This window comes from Lepidochelys kempii, chromosome 7 (assembly GCF_965140265.1).
Source record: "Lepidochelys kempii isolate rLepKem1 chromosome 7, rLepKem1.hap2, whole genome shotgun sequence".
Classification (NCBI taxonomy): Eukaryota; Metazoa; Chordata; order Testudines; family Cheloniidae; genus Lepidochelys; species Lepidochelys kempii.
This window is the reverse complement of record NC_133262.1, coordinates 84,734,961-84,756,465: the sequence shown is the minus strand read 5'-3', so window position 1 is coordinate 84,756,465 and position 21,505 is coordinate 84,734,961. Positions and strand designations below refer to the sequence as shown.

At 44.2% G+C, this 21,505-nt stretch overlaps 1 protein-coding gene across 3 annotated transcripts in view; it reads left to right on the top strand.

Moving 5' to 3' along the window:
- The first annotated feature begins 11,206 nt into the window (after positions 1-11,206).
- The window catches only part of SGPL1 (sphingosine-1-phosphate lyase 1), a 45,349-nt gene continuing 35,050 nt past the window's right edge, over positions 11,207-21,505 (top strand). Inside the window, exon 1 of one of the 3 annotated variants that reach the window (XM_073353573.1) lies at positions 11,207-11,374. In XM_073353573.1, the coding sequence (XP_073209674.1) occupies positions 11,372-11,374 (3 nt within the window). In that variant the 5' untranslated portion in view covers positions 11,207-11,371. The other 2 variants (XM_073353574.1, XM_073353576.1) reach the window with 2 other exon arrangements.

The window sequence follows — 21,505 nt, the reverse complement described above, 5'->3', positions numbered from 1 at the left end:
GCTTTTGACACGGTCTCCCACAGTATTCTTGTCAGCAAGTTAAGGAAGTATGGGCTGGATGAATGCACTACAAGGTGGGTAGAAAGCTGGCTAGATTGTCGGGCTCAATGGGTAGTGATCAATGGCTTCATATCTAGTTGGCAGCCGGTATCAAGTGGAGTACCCCAAGGGTCGGTCCTGGGGCCAGTTTTGTTCAATATCTTCATAAATGATCTGGAGGATGGTGTGGATTGCACTCTCAGCAAATTTGCGGATGATACTAAACTGGGAGGAGTGGTAGATACGCTGGAGGGGAGGGATAGGATACAGAAGGACCTAGACAAATTGGAGGATTGGGCCAAAAGAAATCTGATGAGGTTCAATAAGGATAAGTGCAGGGTCCTGCACTTAGGACGGAAGAACCCAATGCACAGCTACAGACTAGGGACCGAATGGCTAGGCAGCAGTTCTGCGGAAAAGGACTTAGGGGTGACAGTGGACGAGAAGCTGGATATGAGTCAGCAGTGTGCCCTTGTTGCCAAGAAGGCCAATGGCATTTTGGGATGTATAAGTAGGGGCATAGCGAGCAGATCAAGGGACGTGATTGTCCCCCTCTATTCGACATTGGTGAGGCCTCATCTGGAGTACTGTGTCCAGTTTTGGGCCCCACACTACAAGAAGGATGTGGATAAATTGGAGAGAGTCCAGCGAAGGGCAACAAAAATGATTAGGGGACTGGAACACATGAGTTATGAGGAGAGGCTGAGGGAGCTGGGATTGTTTAGCCTGCAGAAGAGAAGAATGAGGGGGGATTTGATAGCTGCTTTCAACTACCTGAGAGGGGGTTCCAAAGAGGATGGCTCTAGACTGTTCTCAATGGTAGCAGATGACAGAACGAGGAGTAATGGTCTCAAGTTGCAGTGGGGGAGGTTTAGATTGGATATTAGGAAAAACTTTTTCACTAAGAGGGTGGTGAAACACTGGAATGCGTTACCTAGGGAGGTGGTAGAATCTCCTTCCTTAGAGGTTTTTAAGGTCAGGCTTGACAAAGCCCTGGCTGGGATGATTTAACTGGGAATTGGTCCTGCTTTGAGCAGGGGGTTGGACTAGATGACCTTCTGGGGTCCCTTCCAACCCTGATATTCTATGATTCTATGATACATGTCAATACATCTTTAAGCACTAAGACATAAGAGCTGCTAAAGTAAATGTAAGGCACAAGCTATGATTATTTTTAAGTATTTATGAAATATTATTCCAATTTCAAACTACAATAGGGATGAGCCTGTTTTTTCGGCTTCAGTAGCATTGTGACAAGGTGTAAAGGCTCTCTGGCATGTGAGGGGTTACTAGATTCCTGCCTGTCAGATGGTTGATCTGAGCAGAGTTATAAAAGGAAAAGGGAAGGCAGGGTAGGGGAAGTTACCATAGGGCAGTGGTTCTCAACTAGGGGTACATATACCTCTGGGGTACTCAGAGGCCTTCCAGGGGGTACTCAACTCATCTAGGTCAGTGTTTCTCAACCTGGGGTTTGCAGCCCCCAAAGGGGTCACAGGATGGGTTATGAGTTGCAAGTGCAGGGCTGGCATTAGGGAGTGCCAAGCGGGTAAATGACCTGGGGTTCCACACCACAGGGGGCCCCATGAAGCTAAGTTTCATGCTTCAGCCCCACTGCCTGGGGCTCAGGCTTCACACAAGGCTCACAAGTGAAAAACAGGCTTGAGTATCACCCAGAAATGTAAGTACAATATTGATATTCCAATTGTTTATTTTATAATCATATAGTAAAAATGAGAAAGTAAGCACTTTTTCAGTTACCCTTTTTTGAATTTTTATTTCTGATTTTGTAAGCAAGCAGTTTTTAAGTGAGGTGAAACTTGGGGGTATGCAAGACAAATCAGACTCCTGAAAGGGGCAAAGTAGTCTGGAAAGGTTGAGACCCACTGCCATAGGGAAAGGGTGTGTTGTCTCTCTTCCCAGGTGGCAAGACCTTGGCTGGTTATTACCCAGTAATTGGAGTTGATTTATTCTGGTTTTTAGTTTGGGCTTTTGGAAATAAAGGAAGCCCAGAAGAAAGTGATGTGGAGAGATTTGGAGTTGAGACTTTATTTTTCCATCCCTGGCTGGTGAGTGCACAGTGCTTTATTAGCACCCAGAAGTCTCAGTTGGGATTGTGGCCTCAATACAGTTGTATAGAAAGGTGTATTTCCTGCCCCAGAGAGCTTGCAGTCTAAGGAACTGGTACTGCAGAAGAGCTCTGCAAGGTTGGCTCCAGTGAGGCTTGTTGCCATGCAGACTTCATTGCTGGATCAGGGCCTAAAAAACCCAAAGACCACTACCTGTCCCAGGGAAAACTGCAAACCTTCTCCTGGCTCTTTTGCTATGGTGAGCTGCAATGAAATCATCTGCTTTCTGCATAGACTATTCCACACACACCAGGTATGTTTAGAAAATGCTGGATTGTTTTGTCACAGTATATTTTATTATGTAATAAAATAGTGATTGCTATGCTGCCTCTTATTGTTGGTATTCTGAAATATAGCTTTCCATGTTAGCTCCAGTGATGCTGTATGCTGCAAAATGCTTTCACTGAAAATGGAGCTTTTATGGGAAAAATGAGTCTTGCACATAAAGCTGGATAAAATAGCAGGGATCTATGGTTCTTTTTCCTCTTGTCACTTTAAATTTGGAACTGTCTGCTGCCAGGCCAGCTCAGCTCTGGAGAAGTAGCACTTCCATACTGAAGTTTCCCCTTGCTTCCTGGAAATACACTATTAAAGTGTATATATTAACACCATGTGTATAATTAACTAAGCAATGAAATAGTGGTAGTGTAGTGTCTGTAAGCCAGAACATCATTTACTATGCAGAAAGTAATAGCTAAAAAGATTGTTGGCTGTTAAACCCCATTTTCCCTTACTCTTGAATAGGCCATAGGATCTTTGACAAGAATTAAGCAAAATAAAGCTACAAATTTTGCTTGAGGGTGAGGATGGAATAAGGGTTGACTTAAACATGACATACTGTTTGGTTGTTATTGTTCATATTCCTTTTTAAAACATCTTATTCTAAAATTTGGTAGTACCACTAGAGTTAAGTGTCTATCAGCATTTCTACTACAAACCATTCTTTTGCAGGTTAACTCCATTAGAAGAGTGGGGGATGTCACGTTCCTTTGAGAGAGTTCAATAAGTTGAGTTTAGCTGTTCTTGAGTTACACCAGTGAGAACTAGAGCAGAAGCTTCATACACTTGTGTAACCAGGTGTTAAAAATGAAGTTCCATAATCTGCAGTAGGAATGTGGCCTTAAAGCTAAATTAATTTGGTGTAAATATGATTAAACAATAAAATCATTACTGTCTTCAACTGATCAGAACCCTTAATTTACAAAAATTGCCTCTGACACCCACCACTACTACTCCTAGCAGAAGATGAGAAGGGAAGATGATGTGGGTTGAAAGACCCAATCTGATATCTTATAGGAATGTGTACCACTTCTGTAGTGTTCCCAGCCCATGAGTGAAGAAGAGGGCAGGTTTTTCATTTGTCACTCATGTGACAGGGCATTGCCAAACTAGGCCAGACCTAGTGTTTTACTTTGGAATCTGACCTACTGTTACACTGAGTGTAACATTAGAGACATTCCATCATACTTAGACAAATAGGTAGAAGCAATGATGGTTTGAAGTATTTCCTACTAGTGCAGGCTGGCTTATCAGAAACCACATTTTCCAATTTAACAAAGTGTTTTGCAGAGTCAAGCAGGATCATTTGAGAATCTGTTCCCAAACAGCCACAGATCGCTGACATCACTATATTAGAAATGTGAACACTCATGACTCTTGCCTGCAGTTGGAATGCATTTTGATAAGTTTGTACGTTATAGGTAGATTCTGTGGAAAAATTAAACACTTAGTCAGCTACTGATATAATAGGACCAAATCACATCCAATTTAATTTGCTTTCTGAACAAGACAAAGATTTTCCTGTGCTAGAGTAAAGAGATCTAAACTACTTCACTCACCACTTACTTTTGGAATAAAACTCCTAGTTGGTATTTCTGTAAAAGACCGATGGCGAGCGCCTCTAAACCAATTAAATGATCTTCTCAGCCAATCACATAATTCCTTCTAGTCAGCTGATGAAGCCTCCTTGCACCAAATACTGCCTCTAGCAGGTGAGGGCAGATTGCTGTCCTTAGGCTCTGGCTGATTTGTTGACATGACTGACTGAGGCTATTGTTGCATTTACTCTTCTCAGAACATGGAAGTTTGTGGAATTATGCCAAATTGCATCAGACCAGGAAGAGTATGAGAACTGGATACTCATCACAATGAAATGCCACTTATAGCTGGGGGTGTCTATACAGGATGGCCACTCAGTTAACTTGTAAGAATGAATAATAGAGGTGCAAGAGACCAACCCAAACACCTCTGACCTGACATACTTCTGCACACAGGTGATTACAGCTGTGGAAATCAGCTGTGCCATGTCAGCCACATGACCTGGAATCTGGGTAAGATGCTCTTTCACTGTAAAAATAAGCTTAACTTATTACTTCCAAAAACTCACTTGTGGCTTCTTCTTGCTGGACAGTTTATCACTGTGACTGATTATGGTTGGAATTAGTCTGCAGTGCCAGAGTTGTTAATGTTTCTTTTCATTGTGTGATCAGGAGAGTTTAGAAAAAATGTCTTGATAAGAAGTATTCAAGAAACCATGAGGGTGGAGAGGAGATTCTGATACTGATGACTAATTTTAATAAATGGCAGTGGCAGAAGTCTCTCAATCAATATTCTATAACAGTCTGAGCCCAGCTGTCAAGGCGTCATAATTAACAAGGTTCTGAGCTCCATGGTGTTACAACAAAGGATCAAGGGTCCACCCCCATCTACCTATCTAAGTTCCCCTCCCCTTTTCCCCTCAGTTGATACCTTGAATATATAAAAGGTAAACTGGACATAAATGTCAAAAACTGACTAAGGGTCAGATCTTTCTTTACACCTCCCATAGATGCAAAGAAGCCTGAACACAGCAGGACCAGTGTGGTTTCATTGTGGAAAAGTGCCCAGAACATGGGGGAGCAAACACAGGAGCCAGAGGTTTGCAGGGGATCTTTGCAACCCAGTGTGTACAAGAAGTTTTTTGGGGGGCAGTGCAGATGGAGCCATGACCATGAAAATCCATGGGCAGTTCCACCTGTAGAACGAGTGGCTGTGTTGCTGCCCCATGATCTATGACCTTCTCAGTTGGTGGCCCGATTACTCAGGCTGGGAGCTGAGAAGATAATTTGGCTGTGTTATTAATTATGGTAGTGCCTAGAGGACCTGACTGGGGGGATCAGGGCCCCATTGTTCTATATACTGAACACTCATAATAAAGAGTTCCTCACCTGGAGAGTTTACAATCTATATACGTTTCCATTCTGTCCTGAGAGACTGTGGGAAAGCTTCTTATTGATACGAAGCTCTGAAGAAACCACTGGGAAAAGTTACAGTGCTGCATTTTAAAAGGTGAGAGTGACAAACGTCGCATCATTATAAATTCAGAACCACAGTACAATTTTTGCAACAATCTAAGTGTATGTTTCTAATCACAGTGTTTGTCTCCAGAATCCTGTGCTTTCATGTCAGTGATGTTAATGTCCCCAATACTATCAATAAGAGGATGTGCTTTTATCAGCAGAAAAAAGTTGAAAACTTGAAGTGAGTACAACCTAAAGGCTCAGAAATCAGAAAATAAATACAAAATATCCCCAGCTCTATTATTTGAAAAACAAAACTTCATGATCTTTTGAGGGCCTGACTCATGAATTTTGAATGCTTGGGGTTGACAGTGGTAATATTCTCATCAACTGTATAGTAATATAGTGGAAAAAGAGACAATGGCAAAGAGACAAGTAAATCTAAACCCAATTCACTTTCTCCAACATCAATCTACTGCAATTTACATGGCTCATCATGGGCTGACATTTCATTAAATGATGCTCGTTCCTGAGCACCCTGGACAGCTTAAGGTGTTGAACCCTTTTTACTTCTACTTTCATATCTACACTTGATCATTTTGAAAATTTTTACTGTATGTATATTTTAAAATGCGTTGTCAGTGTTTTACTTCTGTTGTGTTTTTGCACTCGTCAGATTGTCATCTATTTGGAAACCAAAGGCAGAAAATTTATTTGAGAGGAGGTGCATGTGGCTCTAGGAAACTGAGCAGAAATTTTTTTTTTAGCTATTTTTTTTAAAATCAGGAACTAAACTTATACCTGTTTTGTCTTTTCCTGGTATATGACTATAATCTTTAAACCAATTCAGGTCTTAAATTCTGAGGAAATATTAAAATTTATCATTTTTTTTAATTTCTGGGGACTTTAAATATAAATATTTGAGCTACCTGAATGTTGTATTTGTTTTTAATCCATTTTTGGATGAATCTCATTTCAGCACCTTGAGCAACTCATGAGTCCGGAACTGTGGCACAAGGAGGAAAAACCTAACTAGAAAGCCTCAACCTTTTAAAAAGCCACATTTATTGCTGTTTTAATCACCCACCAAATATGGTTACTGAAATAAGTGGAATTCAAACTGCGAATAGCGAAAATAGCTATAATGCTTTGTTTGTTTTTGGTTATAAATCAAACACCAATCAGCTGGAAGATTGTAGTTAGAACAGATTGAGTGTTGTTTGCATTGTTGTGTTAATCAGCCATAGATTTTCATGAGAGGCCTTTTGGTCATCTTAAAAGATTTTATTCCTCCAATTAGAATTACTCCTACCTAAACTATGTCCATGCTCATGCAAAGACTTACACATTTATTTAACTTTATGTGCTGCAAGTAGTCCCTTTGACTCTGCAGTACATAAAGTTAGTCACAAGCCTAAATGTTTGCAGGATCAGGAGGACCTATATTTGCCTAATCTGAATGCATAACAATTGTGTAAAGAATTAAACTGTAGTCCTGCAACTGGTTTCCTGTGGACAGATGACTCACCAGCACAGAGACCCATTGACCTCAATGTGGTTCCATGTAGTGTGGCAGTCTGTGAGGATAACAACACAGGATCTGAACCATAGGGTGGAGGAGGGAATGAGGAGAATTTGAGCATCAGTGTATCTTGCTCTTATAATCAATTACTCCTTCCATAATTACACTGACAAAACAAATAAACTAAATAACAGGAGAACTGCAGTGTTTTGAGTTAGGTTAGTTGGATTGACTTCATATTGCGAACATTCTATTCTAAATCTGTAGAAACCATTTGCAGTGAACAATTCATTCAAATTAAATATGATCCTTTATCTTTCCTGAATTTGTTGCTTTAAATTTAATCTATTACTTGAAATTATTCAAATAACTATATAAATTATATTGCAGATTTTTGTGAATAAATTTCAGTCTATGAATTGTTTACAAACATTGTCTGCCCGGTGTTCATTAGCACTTTGGTCACATGATATTGTTTTTGTTCCTTGATTGGATAAGTGAAAATGTTGTTATAAAGGGTATATGTTTGTGTGAGATCTAGTCACTGGACCTTTGATTCTCTCAGGAAAATGGGTCAAAGAGGTTCGGAGTATCTGTAGGCCTCACCTGAGATGACACTACGAGGCAATATATTTTAATATTGGTTCATGCTAAACTTAAAACTAATGTTTTCTTGTGGTCAAAATAATTGTGTGTGGTGTCAATTGTAAAGTGGGTGTATGAACTATTTAACTGCATCTATGCCAGGATTTTTGCACAATCCTAGTTCTGAAGGATGTAATTACATACTCTTGACTTCTCATTTAAATATTAGTGCAAGGGATTTAGTCAACACAGGGAATCCTTGGAGGTCCAGATCGGCTGACTTTACAGGTTCTTTGTGCTACCAGAGTAGCTCACAGTGGCTGTAGCTGGGCTGGATCAGCCCCAGAGACATATACACTGTAATTTTAGTCAATCAATGTGGAGTAAATTAAAAGGAAATGGGGCTGGTGTGACATATGACACACTCATAATGTATTTTAAAAAGCCAACACATTCCTCACTCACATCTCCTATAGGCTATCATTAGTTGAAGCAAAGGTTGCAATTCCTGTTTGTAGTCAGATTGTGGAGCCATGTTTAGCATTGGGAACATGGGGTTGAGGAGTATGCATTATGTTTTGAGAATTATGCCTGGATTTTGTTTACTGATGTTTTAATTGTTGATTCCCATTTTTTTAATGAGCTGGTATTATGCTTAGGTTAGCAACACTAACTTTCTACAGTACTGGTTTTTGTTTTTGAATTATCCTAAACTTGACTTTGACCAACATTTGTTTCTAATTGTAGCCTGAACGATTTGATGCTTGACTGATGTAACTCCAATTGCTTTGTTGTGAGACCTAATGTTTCCCTCAGTAATTCTATTTATTATATATCACAGTAATGGCCAGAGGTGCTAGCTAAAATTATGGCCCCATCATGATAGACACTATATAAATACAGAATAAGAGACAACCTTTGCCCCAAAGAGCTATACAATCTATAGAGATGAGACATCTAAAGGGATGGAGAATCAGACACAGAGAAATAAAGTGACTGGCCCAAGGTCAGTGGCAGAGCCAGGAATAGAACTGGGGTCTCCTGATTTCCAGTCTAGTACCCTTTCCACTGTACACTGTTGTGTGTTTTTTTTTTTTAAATCCATCCTTATAGATTGAACAACTACACATCTTACTGCTTGCCACTTCTCCTTCCCTTTTTTCTCCTATCTTGCCAGATTTATTTTCTCGTTAGAGTGAGCAGGTTGCCTCTGATATGGGATCTTGATGTCACCTTCATGATATTCTTCAGCAATCTCAAGCCCTACATACAATCTCAAAAGAATTGTAGAAGGATCAAGTGTTACTGAAATTTCCAGTTTCAAAATCTTTCTTCTAAACCTTTCTTCTTATAAAAGCATTCTAAAAAGGGAGAGGGGTATTGTGATCCAGGAACCTGTTGGTGCCAGCTGGCAGAGGGAGTGCAGGATTTTAGAGGGATCCCCTGGGTCAGATATATGCATAATAGTTCACCAAAGGGTGACATGTGAGGTCTCTGACAGCCAAGAGCCCACTGGTTGTCATATAATCAGAGTGAAATGTATGTTTGGGTAATATTTAAGGAATTATATATCTAAACTAAAAATTACATTAAGGCCTCAGCATTGGTAGCCCCATCTCAACTCTCTATCTTCCTGTTAGCTCTTCAGGGATGTGGAAACAGACAGGAAAGGGCTAAAAGGTGTGGCGCACATGCATATTCTACCAGGCTCAAGAGCTGGGCACAAAAGAAGGAAGTAAGCTGTGGAAGCCTGGGTCAGGACTGACTAGGTAATATAAAGAAAGAGAGAAGGCTGGTCTCCTGCTTGAATCCTAAAAGCAAACCACTTTTATTTGAAAGAGGGTAGATAAAGTCTGAAGAGGGTACTATAGCTATCCACATCATAAAAACCCTGGTGAAGGTAAGGGTATTTCTTTGTCAGACTATTCTATCGCACGCAACTGAAGGCTAATTTGTTTTCATTTGGGTGTAGACTGCTCACACCTCTGGCGTGTGTGGTGTCCGCCCAGATACTTGCTCTGTTACAACACTCTTCACCTGCCACTAATGTATTTTGTTTTAATCCACCCACTCCAGAACATTCCTAACCTCCGAATTCTGAACAGAGGATGGGGTTTTTGTGCTGCAAGATCACCCCTAACAAACTATTCCATGATGCCATACAGAGTGGGGTCAGGATGGAGGAACTTTTTTTATTTGATTTAAAAAAAAATGATTTAATGAGTATTTATAAAGGCTTCTGAAGTTCTTTCCTTCTAGAATTAAATGTGGCTGGTTCACAGCTGTGCCATTACTACCGCACTACACTCTTATGTCACTATCTACATGCCAAGCTTCAGGCTGGTGTAATCCTGTGGCGGCTGCTTCTGTCATGAAATGATCAGCTGAAAGAGGTAATGAAGATGATTGCGTGAAAAACCCACTCTAGGCACTGGCTGCAGTGGACTATTGACATAGCCTTACACAAGACTGAGTTCTGAGAATGACTTCAGGATTCCGAATTCTAGTGCTGGCTCTTCTTTTCCTGAGAGAGAAGCAGTAAGGAGAGAGGCTTGAGGAGTTTAGGGAGTAAGGAGGATGTGAAAAGAGATGTACATAGAGCGATGTTGTAGCGTGTTCAGAGTAAGGCTGCAAAGGATAAGAATGGAAGCCATTGAAGGGATTCAGACTGCCCAGGGTTAGATCAAATGATGATATGATTGTTAGCAGCACTATTATAGTGACATACTAAGGGAACAAGAGGTGAGAGGCAGGGAGCTTGGAGAAGAGGAGGTCACATTAATCAAGCTGTGGGAAAGAATCTAGACCTAGAACAAGAGTTTTAGCAATGACGCTAATAGGGAAAGGGTGGATTTAGGTTAAAATATTGACAGGCTTGTGCAAGAGGCTGGATAAAGAGAAGAGTCGATACTGACACTAACATGAATGTGGGAGATAGAAAAGAGGTGTCGAGGAGGGAGATTATGGGCCCCCTCCTGAGCTGGGCAGAGAAGCATGGTACAGGTCAGGCATGGTGTATGCACAGTGGCCTAAAGCAACCCTTGTGCTCCCTGTGTATCTATACCAGGCCAGTGCCCTTTCCGATGTCGCTTTAGTGCACTAGTCTAAGTGGGCTGTTGTAAACTGGGCCAGCTGTCTGTGGCCCCCAGAACCTGTGCCGGCCGCTGGGGCTTGCTGGAGCAGAGCACCCCTGAAGAAAGGTCACTCAGTTGTCACCTAAAAACTTGAACATTTTCAACCAGCTGCAACCCCTGGTAACCTCCAGTCCCCGGCACATCTTCTCCGCACTGGCTGCAGGAAGAAAGGGTAGCCCCCGGCCTGCTGTGCTAGGGGAGGAGCCCTTGTACAGCAAGAACCCTTGGGCGCTGCATAAAGCAGCACTGGGGCTGGTTGCAGGGGAAAAGTGACGCCAACCCACCATCCCCTCAAAGGAAAGCCAGGCTGAGGAGCTGTGGGCTCTGGCCTGTCTTGGGGGGAGGGGCTAAGGGGGGAGCCCCGCAGCGCGGCCTGGGTGTCGTCGGATCAACTCTGCCCCAGCAGGGGGCGCTGCGGCCGCCTCCCTGGTGGCGGGCGGGGCCCTGTTCTCTGAGTGATAAGGCAGCGGGGGCCGGGCGAATGGGGCCATTTTCGGGCCGGCAGCGCAGGCGCAGTGAGCGGCGCTGCTTCCAATCTCAGCCCGGCCTGCGCGCCAGGGCCAGCAGCCGCCGCCGCCGCCGCCAAGCCGCAGCGCAGCGCCCTGGTGGGCTGAGCGTGGGGCGGGCCCGGGGAGGAGGCGAATCCCGTCCCGTTCCGAGGGGTCCCTGCGCGGAGCAGCGGCGACGATGGTGAGCGCCGGCCCTTTCCCCCTGGTAGCTGGCGGCGAGGATCGGCGTGAGCCGGCCGGGGGCCGCGGCCGCTCGGGCTGTCACCTGGTCCGTGTCCAGCTGGGCTTTAGAGGGGGTTTCGGGGGCAGCCCCGGCCCGGCGGGTCGGAAGGGTCCGTGTGTCTCTTGCGGCGGTGTGAGCCGCGCCCCCGGGAGAGGGGGCTCTCGGGGGGAGCTGGTGACGACCGTGGGGTTAGCCTGGCTTCTGAAAGGTGGGGGCGTCTTTCGTTGCTCGGGCACACTAGGAGGCTATGCAGTGAGGTTGTACCAGCCGAGATCTTGTCCGGACATAGAGGTTGTACTGGTTTAGTGGAAATCCGGCTTTCGTGAAATCGGCGCGAGTTTCTGTGTCTATAGCACGCTCTTAGGTTGTTTTAAAACCGGATGTATTGGTGTAGCTTACACCTGAAATAAACTGGGCTGAAGCCGCTATAAGTGTCTGCCCATGAAGTTGAATGAGTAGAAATTCACAGCTCTTGTTAAACCAGTGCAACTTTGTGTGTAGTTGTGGCCTTAGAAGAGTAATACAGACTCCTCCTTATTTATATTGGACAAAGGCAGTCCTGTCCGGCTGCTACAGGGTGATTTAGGACGTTCTGAGGAGGATTTACAATCGACCATTCTTGTATATTTCACACAAGGCACAGACAACCTGTGGGACTCTTTCGCAGAGAATATTGAGAAGGCCAAGACTATAACAGGGTTCAAAAAAAGAACTAGATAAATACATGGACAGTAGGTCCATACATGGCTATTAGCCAGGATGGGCAGGGATGGTGTCGCTAGCCTCCATTTGCCAGAAGTGGGGAATGGGCCATGGGATGGATCACTTGACAATTACCTGTTCTGTTCATTCCTTCTGGGGAACCAGTCATTGGTCGCTGTCAGACAGGAAACTGGGCTACATGGACCTTTGGTCTGACCCAGTATGGCCATTCTTATGTTCTTAGATCCAGAAATGGGAAGTTATTGAAACTTCTGGGGCTTGTTAAATGTGTGAATAATTAAGTCCATACTTGTGAAACTACTACCTCCAAAGCACTTCTAGTGGTGGGTGAGGTCAGTAAGGCAAGAGCACCTATCAGAGAGAATACATCCTGTGTTCAAGTTAATTGGGCTGGGTCCCCTGTCATCTTCCTCGCTCTCCAAGGGATTTGCTTCCACGATGTTTCCCCCTTAAGTGTGTTTGCCTGTCTAGACAATTAACACAAAGAAAACTGATCTTTTTCATCCATTGTTCCTCTTCTGTCCCCCACACCAGTATATATCAGTGAAACTGATCTCTTTGAAGATTGGTTCCTCTTTATTTCAGGCACATCTGCACCCTCTTAATAAATAAAACTAGAATATGAAGTGTTGTGGGATAGTAAGCTGTCATTTGTCTGTCATGCGTTGCTCATTTCTATGGCTTGTTATGTGTGTTGTGAACTTAATTATTTAAAAGGTGTAATTATGTAATGTTCCCTTATTGTAGGCTCTATCAATCTGACTGCTCTCTTGGGGCTGTGCTCTGCTGCTATAAAAATGCTTTTCCTATAGCAACAAACAAAAGGAGTTTTGTGTGGTGGCCTAGGGAGGATCAGATAAGATGATATCCAGAGGAGATTACAAGCAGGGCTAGAGTTTGGGGATTGGGGCTGAAGAACAAGCAAGCAGGTTGTTTTATAAACCTGATCGCCAGGAACTGTGTCCTAAAACTCAAAATTCAGTCTTTCCAAAGAAAGCTATTATTTCTTGATTGTTACTCTGTTGTAGTTCAGCTTATTTTCACATACTCTTTTATGACTCTGATCTCCTTTTCTGTATATAAGGTAACTATAGTGACTGGCAGACTTGTTTAACATTATGAGTAGGATAGCTGGTTTTACCTCCCCTCAGTTGCTGGGCAGCATCCTTAAATGCAAGTTTTACAATATTCTAGGAAGAGTTTAGTACAGTGATTCCCTTGGGTAGACTGGGGATGGGGAACTATAGGCAGAAAGCAAAGAGCTCAGATGTATGCGTGCGAAGGCACTTGCTACACAAACTACTTACCTTTCAGAGAAGGTTTAAGGATTGTGGAAAAGGGACGTCTGAGAGACAGTGTGGGATTTTCAAACACTTAAATGTTTTAGGAGTACATGTCATTTAGGAGTGTTTGAAAATCCAATCAACTGTCAAAAATGCATTGCACGTAGCTGTTCCCTCAGTGCTAGTGTTCTGATTGTACTGTATGTATACCAGAGTATTTTGCAATAGCAGTGTCCTGGGTATGCATTTAAATACAAGATGCATGACCAAACGTCATCTTAAACCAGGTTACCATGCTCTTATTTTTTTAGCCATGGGCCCTTTCAAAGTCAAATATAGAGTATTACAGAAGGTAGAACAAAAGATCTTATAGTGGCTGATATGGTCCTACTTATTCTCTTCTCTCTCCCTTGCCTCCTCTTGTGATCTGATGGTATGAGCTGCCTAGCAGGAGAGCGTGACTTGTGGTTTCTGTTTACTGTTAGAATTTCAGTGAAGTAATGTCTGGTAGTGCCTATATATCCATTTATAGGATATGAGCAATACCACATTATATTGAGGAAACTTTGCAATAGCCAGGGCTGACACAGAAATCTGGCATGTGCAAGAGATCACTTGACAAAAACAGAACCTATTTTTTTCTTTTGCCAAAAGTGTTGGAGCAAGTAACTGCACCAGTTAGGCTGCGTTTGAATCAGGATCTCTTGAAAAATTGCTAGGTGTAGCGTATTGCTTGCAGATTGGCATACATGTCTGACTCTCTTCCTCAGAACTGAACTCTCTTCCTCAGAATTTAACTGTCATGCTAATTTTTTTTTTTATTTTTTGAACTACATAAACACTTCGCATCTAGACTGGCCCGGTGTTCTAGAAGCCATACTGCATGATCGAAGTCTGTTTGGTCTACGTCCCTTCCTCTAAGAGTGCATTGAGAGTACCTTATCTTAACTTGCTCTTGAAAAAGCGGGACAGAAAGGACAGTAAGGAGCTCATTCGTAATGCCTATGAGCAAATAATAAATGTGGAGGAGGAGCAAACAGAGATGTTGAAGTCCATAATCATGCTACAGCAGAGGTAGGCAAACTACAGCCCACAGGCCACATGCAGCTTGTGGGACTGTCCTGCCCATCTTGTCAGCTCCCTGCCGGGGAGGCTAGACCCCAGCTCCTCCCCTGCTGGCCCCCTTCCCCTGCAGCCATGCCGCCTTGAGGGCAGCGCTCTGGGCGGCGGGGCTGCATGCTCCTGCAGGGTAGTGCAGCTGTGTGTCTGGCTCCGGCTGGGGCCCATGGTGGCCAGATATGCCGCTCTGAGCGGCATGGTAAGGGGGCCGGGGTTGGGGGGCTGGAGAAGGAGCAGCGGGTCCCAGGGGGCAGTCAGGGGATGGGAAGCAGGGAGTGGTTGGATGTGGCAGAGGTTCTGGGGAGAGCGGTCAGGGGACTGGGGGGGGGGGGGAAGGTTGGATAAGCGTGGGAGTCCCGGGGGCCTGTCAGAGGGCAAGGGTGTGGATAGGGGTCAGGGGATGGGGAACGGGGTGGGGGGGTTAGATAAGTGTGAGGTCCTGGGGGGCATGTCAAGGGGCAGGGTTGTGGATAGGGAGTGGGGAGCAGGGGGGTTGGATAGGCATGGGAGTCCCCGGGGGCCTGTTGGGGGCAGGGGTATGGATAGGGGACAGGGAGTACAGGGTGGAGTCCTGTGGGGCAGTTAGAGGTGGGGGGTCCCGGGAGGGGGTGGTTAGGGGATAAGGAGCGGGGGAGTTGGATGGGTTGGGAGTTCTGAGGGGGGCAGACGGGGTGGGAAGTAGGAGGGGATGGATAGGGGCCAGGGGCCAGGCTGTTTGGGGAGGCACAGCCTTTCCTACCTGGCCCTCCATACAGTTTTGCAACCCCAATATGACCCTTGGGCCAAAAAGATTGCCCACCCCTGTGCTACAGTCAGAACAGATGCATGCTCGCTGCTGCCCCCCTGCACGTGATAGAAAATTGTTTTGTATTCCCTCCCCAAGCTCCTCCCACACATTCCTTGCAACTTTCCAGAACTTCTTGGTATCCCGTTCACTCCACCCCTTCAGGCAGCTTCCAAGATGATAGTTGGACTTATGCACGGCTCTGAGAGCCTCCAGTGCACTGCACTGTTACCTCTCTTCCCACCAAGGTTTTTGTGTGTGTTAATTGGTGTTTAATAAAAACACACTCTCTGAAAGATGACCAATCTTTATGTGTGTACTACACATAGTGATTGCTGCTGGTAGTAAAACATACATGCAGTTTAATCATTTTCTGATTACAAATCCCACTCAGGAATCATCACAAGCTTTAGGCAAAATAAGATAAGTGAAATTAGTGCAGCATGGAAGATTTGTCATATTACTGGTGCTCATTATCGAAATGTTGCCTCAAAGCCTCGCTGATTCAAAGTGGGCCCCCCCGTTGCGCCTCTCTAATAGCCATGGTATAGGCTGCTCAAAATCAGCAGTCAGGGGATCTGTCTCAGCACTCCACTCCTGGGGAAAATTTTCACTCTTAGCCTCAAAAGATTATGGAGCAAGCAGCAGGCTACTATGACCATGGGAATGTCTTCCTCATTTAGATCTAACTTGCCATAAAGGCAGTGCCAGTGCGCTTTTAAGCTGCCAAACGCACATTCCATGGTCATTCTGCACCCACTCAGCCTATTGTTGAAGCGCTCCTTGCTGCTGTCCAGGTTTCCTGTGTAAGGCTTCATGAGCCATAGGAGTAAAGGGTATGCTGGGTCTCCCAGGATCACTATGGGCATTTCAACATCCCTCACTAGACTCTTCTGATTCGGAAAGAAAGTCCATTCCTATGATTTTCTGTACAGGCCAGTGTTCCTGAAAAATGTGTGTGTCATGCACCTTCCCGGACCACCCTAGTGAAATGCCCCGGTGGATCAACAAGCACCTACAATACCATGGAGAAGTACCCTTTCTATTGATGTACTCCATCTCAAGATGGTCCAGAGCCAGAACTGAAATGTGCGTTCCATCTGTCGCCCTGCTGCAGTTAGGGAATCCCATTTCTGCAAAGTCATCCACTATTTCGCGCACGTTGCTGAGAGTCATGGTCCTTTGTAGCAGTATGTGATTAATGGTTTTGCACGCTTGCACTAATGCAGCCCCAACAGTCGACTTCCCAACTTCAAACTGATTTGCGACTGACGGGTAGCAATCTGGAGTCGCTAGCTTCCACACTGCAATCGCCACGTGCTTCTCCACCGAGATGGCTGCTTTCATTTTGGTGTCCTTGCACCACAGGGCTGGGGTGAGCTCTGCACGCAGTTGCAGGGTGGTGGCTTTCCTCATCTTAAAGTTCTGTAGCCATTGCTCATCATCCCAGACCCGCATAATAATGCAATCCCACCACCCTATGCTTGTTTCCCGAGCCCAAAAGCGATGGTCCACCGTGTGCAGGTGCTCCACGAATGCCAAAAGTAATCTGGTGTTTCTTTCCATGGTACTCGGTGTCCGGCAACTCTGATCCCTGTTCATATTGGGAGCTCATGATATACTGCATGACGATGCATGATGCGTTAACGCTTACCACAACAGTAGACAGCATTGCGGGATCCATCCTTTCACACAGAGGTGGCAGGTGCACAGCAAACGGGCCGTTGGAAAATGCTGCGAAAAGCAGTTGGAAATCTGTGGAAAGCTGGGACAGAAAATAATGCTTCATGAGTTATTGAGCCCGCACCCATGATGTGCTGCGGTTTACTCCGCCTTCTCACAAGTCTGAGCTGCAGAAGATGGCGAGTAGCACCATGGGATAGCTACCCACAGAGCGCTGCTCTCACCGCCCACGCGAGAGCACCAAGTGTGGATGTGCTCTGCCCACAGACGGGGCATAGTGTGAACATGCATTAACGATGTAATTATGGCACTTTTTGATTGACATAAATTTTGTTGGCAACTCTGTGTAGACAAGGCCTTGGTTATTTCAGCCATTACAGGGTGAAAGCAGTGATTCTCACAGGATTATTTTGTTCCTTAGAAAAATCCTTTTTAAATTGTTGAAGTGCTGCAGAACCTAATGAAACCAGCATAGACATCTTCCTTTTCCTCTTACTGCAGATCCTGTTTTGGAAGTAAGACTAATTTAGGAAACGTAATTTAGAAACTTATACAACATAATCTCTCTGAATTCTTATCTGTGTTTCTCCATCTCTTTGTAAATAATAGCATACTCAAACTATTTTAATTTTTCCCCCTTCTCTTAAGAGAGTAAAGAAACACTTTTTTTTTTTTTTTAAAGTTGCTGGTTCTTTGTTCTAGGGTATTTAATTCCCTGGCTGGTCTTTCTATAGACTAAATGCTCTATTGGTCTTCCTATCAAATGGGCTCTTTCAAAGAACTATGAGCAACATGTTTATGCTTTCTTCAGTTTTCTAATGAAATCTGTGGAGTGGGGAAACTGAAATTGAGGCTTCTCAAAATTGGGTGTTTTTTTGAGAACAGCATATGGTCTGGCCTGTTGGCAGCTGGCATGATTTTTTTTGTAGTGGCTTGGTTTTTTGTTTTTGTTTTTTTGTAAAAGAGCAATGAAATTCTTATTTCATAAAATGTGCATGCAAATATAACTTGGAAGTTTTGAATTTTGAGACTGTGTCCCTTCAAGCTGACCAAGAATGATCCATGTATGCAAAATGTCAGTAAGGGCATATGACCTGCAATGAGGTATATTTCAAAACCTCTTGTTCTGACAGCATCAGTATTTAGAAGGGAAGGTGTTTTGATTGTCACAGAGAAGGTGGATCCTTAATGTGTAATAGTTTCATTCATTTAGCGATTATACTAATGGTTTTCCGTAACTGTACAGTATTACCTCAGTTATGAATACCAGAGTTACAAACTGACCAGTCAACCACACACCTCATTTGGAACCGGAAGTACATAATCCGGCAGCAGAAGAGACTGCACCCCCCCCGGCAAATACAGTTCTTTGTTAAAGGCAAACTACTGAAAAAATAAAGGGGAAGCAGCATTTTTCTGCATAGTACAGTTTCAAAGCTGTATTACATCAACATTCAACTGTGTAAATTTTTTGAAGGAACAACCATAATGTTTTGTTCAGAGTTACAAACAACCTCCATTCCCGAGGTGTTTGTAACTTTGAGGTTCTACTGTATTGGTTAACTGTGCCAGGCCCTGTGCTAGAATTCATCAAAAAAGCACAATTACCATTTTCTAGTCTGCTTTACAGTTGTCTACTACTAAATTTCAGTATTTAATGCTGCTGATACCTTTGCATGGTGCTGTATAAATGGTAAAGAGTTTGTGCTCTAGAGAGCCATGAGAAAGTACATTATGATCACAACACACACCGTGCAAACCAAATCAGTCAATGGATTTCTGCAGATAAGTCATAGAAAACAAAACTGAACACACTGGTGTTCTGTATCCAGAGAGTTTTCAGGTCTCTGCTCTTCTGTGAACTGGGAGAATGGGTTCACTTTGGGAATCTCGAGGTAGCCCTTAAATCAATCAAGAGAGTTGGCAGCTCTTACCAATATGAGGTTACCTAGAAACCCATCAATTTCTTCTTAAGAAATTCTTGGGGTAAAATTTTCAGAACTGCCTAAGTGACTTTGGCTCCTATGTCACTTTTGCAAAAGTGAATTAGGAGCTTTAAAAAATGTTACCGAGTCTGAGAGAGGATGTGCCACCTACAAAATCATTGCCTATCGACATGAAGCTGGGGCTTGTTTACACTACCGTGGTAAGTCGACCTACACTATACAACTCCAGCTATGTGAATAACGTAGCCGGAGTTGGTGTACCTTAGGTCAAGTTACCACGAGGTCTACATGAGAAACTCTCCCGTCGACTTACCTTACTCTTCTCGTCGGAGGTAGAGTAAAGGGGTCGACTGGAGAGTGATCTGCTATCAATTTGGCAGGTCTTCACTAGACCCGCTAAATTGACTGCCAGTGGATTGATCTCTGAGTGTGGATCCTGGTTGCAGTGTAGACCTGCCCTGAGTCCCATTTTCAGAAGTAACTTGGGCTCTGTCCCTTATGTGCTCTTGAAAACTTTACCTCTGAGAAATGCGTGTTTTTTGTAAATACAGTTTATTTTAACAAATTAGCTTATACACAGCAATTTGCCTACAATTCAGAGTAAATGCTGTCGCTTTGCAATTGGAGTGTAATTCTTGTTTATCTAAGGCAGTCAATATCTAGTCAGCTTTCTAGTGGGGACAACTGTAAGGTTTCTGGGGTTTGACTTTTTGATAAAAATCTTTGGTTTGCTTGTGATATCTTAGCCTTTACTTATCTTTGTCTTGCTCTTGGATTCCCTTGGGCACTTCATATAATTACACATTCTTTAAGACTTGCTTAAAGTGGGCCCCTGTCTTGCTTTTAATGGTTTTGTTTTTCCTTTGTAAGGTGGAACTTAGAATTCTTCTGTTTTATTTTTAGTTACTGCTCTGTTTATTCTGCCTCAATTTATTTTTGTGCTTGACCTGTACTAGGCCTTTGCATAGCCAGTCATCCTGATTTGCTGGGGCGGTTGGTACATATGGGTGTTCTTTCAGTTTCTGTACCTTTAGTCTAGCATAGAATTTATCTGGCAGAGAAGTTTTCTTTCTAAATGGTAGCTTTTTATATTCATTTCAGTGTAGTAGTTTTTGGAATAAATTTAATGTTCATGTAACTGAATAAGTGTCGGTTATAAAATCTAAGGCCAGAAGAGACCAACAAATGACCTAGGCTGAACTCCTGTATATCACAGGCCACCAATACGACCCAGCACCCACACGCTAAACCAGGGATGGGCAAACTTTTGGCACGAGGGCCACATCTGGGTATAGAAATTGTATGGTGGGCCATGAATGCTCTCAAAATTAGGGGTTGGGGTGCAGGGGGAAGATGAGAGCTCTGGCTAGGCGAGCAGGCTCTAAGGTGGGGCTGGGGATGAGGGATTTGGGGTGCAGGAAGGTGCTCCAGCTGGGACCTGGGGGATCAGGGCTGGGGTAGGGGGTTAGCATGGGGGCTCAGGGGTGCAGGATCCGGATGGCACTTATCTCAAGCAGCTCCCGGAAGCAGCAGTATGTTCCCCCTACAGCTCCTACGTGGAGGCATGGCGCCGGCCAGACGGCTATGCACCCTGCCCCATCTGCAGGTGCCGCCCCTGGAGCTCCCATTGGCCATGGTTCCCAGCTAATGGGAGTTGCAGGGGGCAGCATGCAGCACCCCTTGGCTGCCCCTACACATAAGAGCTGGAGTGGGGACATGCCACTGCTTCTGGGAGCTGTGCAGAAAGCTCCCAACCTCACTGCCCGGCAGGAGCTCGAGGGCCAGATTAAAAGGTCTGATGGGCTAGACACCCCTGTGCTAAACCAAACAACCAAGCCCACAGGACTGTTCGACTATAGACTATTACGTACCACAGGCAGAGAACAGGCGTGACTGAGGAGCACTCGTTTCTGCTTGTTTCCCTGCCATTGTGGGATATACCCAGATAATTCTGACAAGTGACCAGCACCAGCATGCTGCAGAGGAAGGTGAAATATTTCCCAAGGCCACTGTCAGTTTGACCTGGGGGAAAATTCCTTCTAATTTCCAGACTGAATATATTCATAGCCAGTTTATATCCATTTGTTCTTGGGCCAGCATTCTCCATTAATGTAAAGAGCTCTTCATCCTCCCTGGTATTTACCCCCGATGTATTTATAAAGAGCAATCCTATCCCCCCTCAGCCTTCTTACTGCAAGACTAAACAAGCCAAGCCCTTCCATTCTCCTGATCATCCTAGCAGTTGTTCTCTGCATCTGTTTGTTTAAATTCATGTTTCTTGTACACAGCATTCCAACAGATCTTACCAGTGCCTTGTATAATGCCATTAATACGTCTCTGTCTTTATTGGAAATGCCATGCCTGTCACATCCAAGGATCGCATTTTCCTTTTTCCCAGCTGCATCATGTTAGTGGCTCATAGTAATCCTGATCGACCCCCCACAACCAGGTCTCTCTCCTCCTCTGTTGCTTCCAATTGATTAGCCCCAAGGTGGTAGCAAAGATTTTTATTAGATCCAAAGTGCATGTTCTTGCAGTTTGTACTATTGAA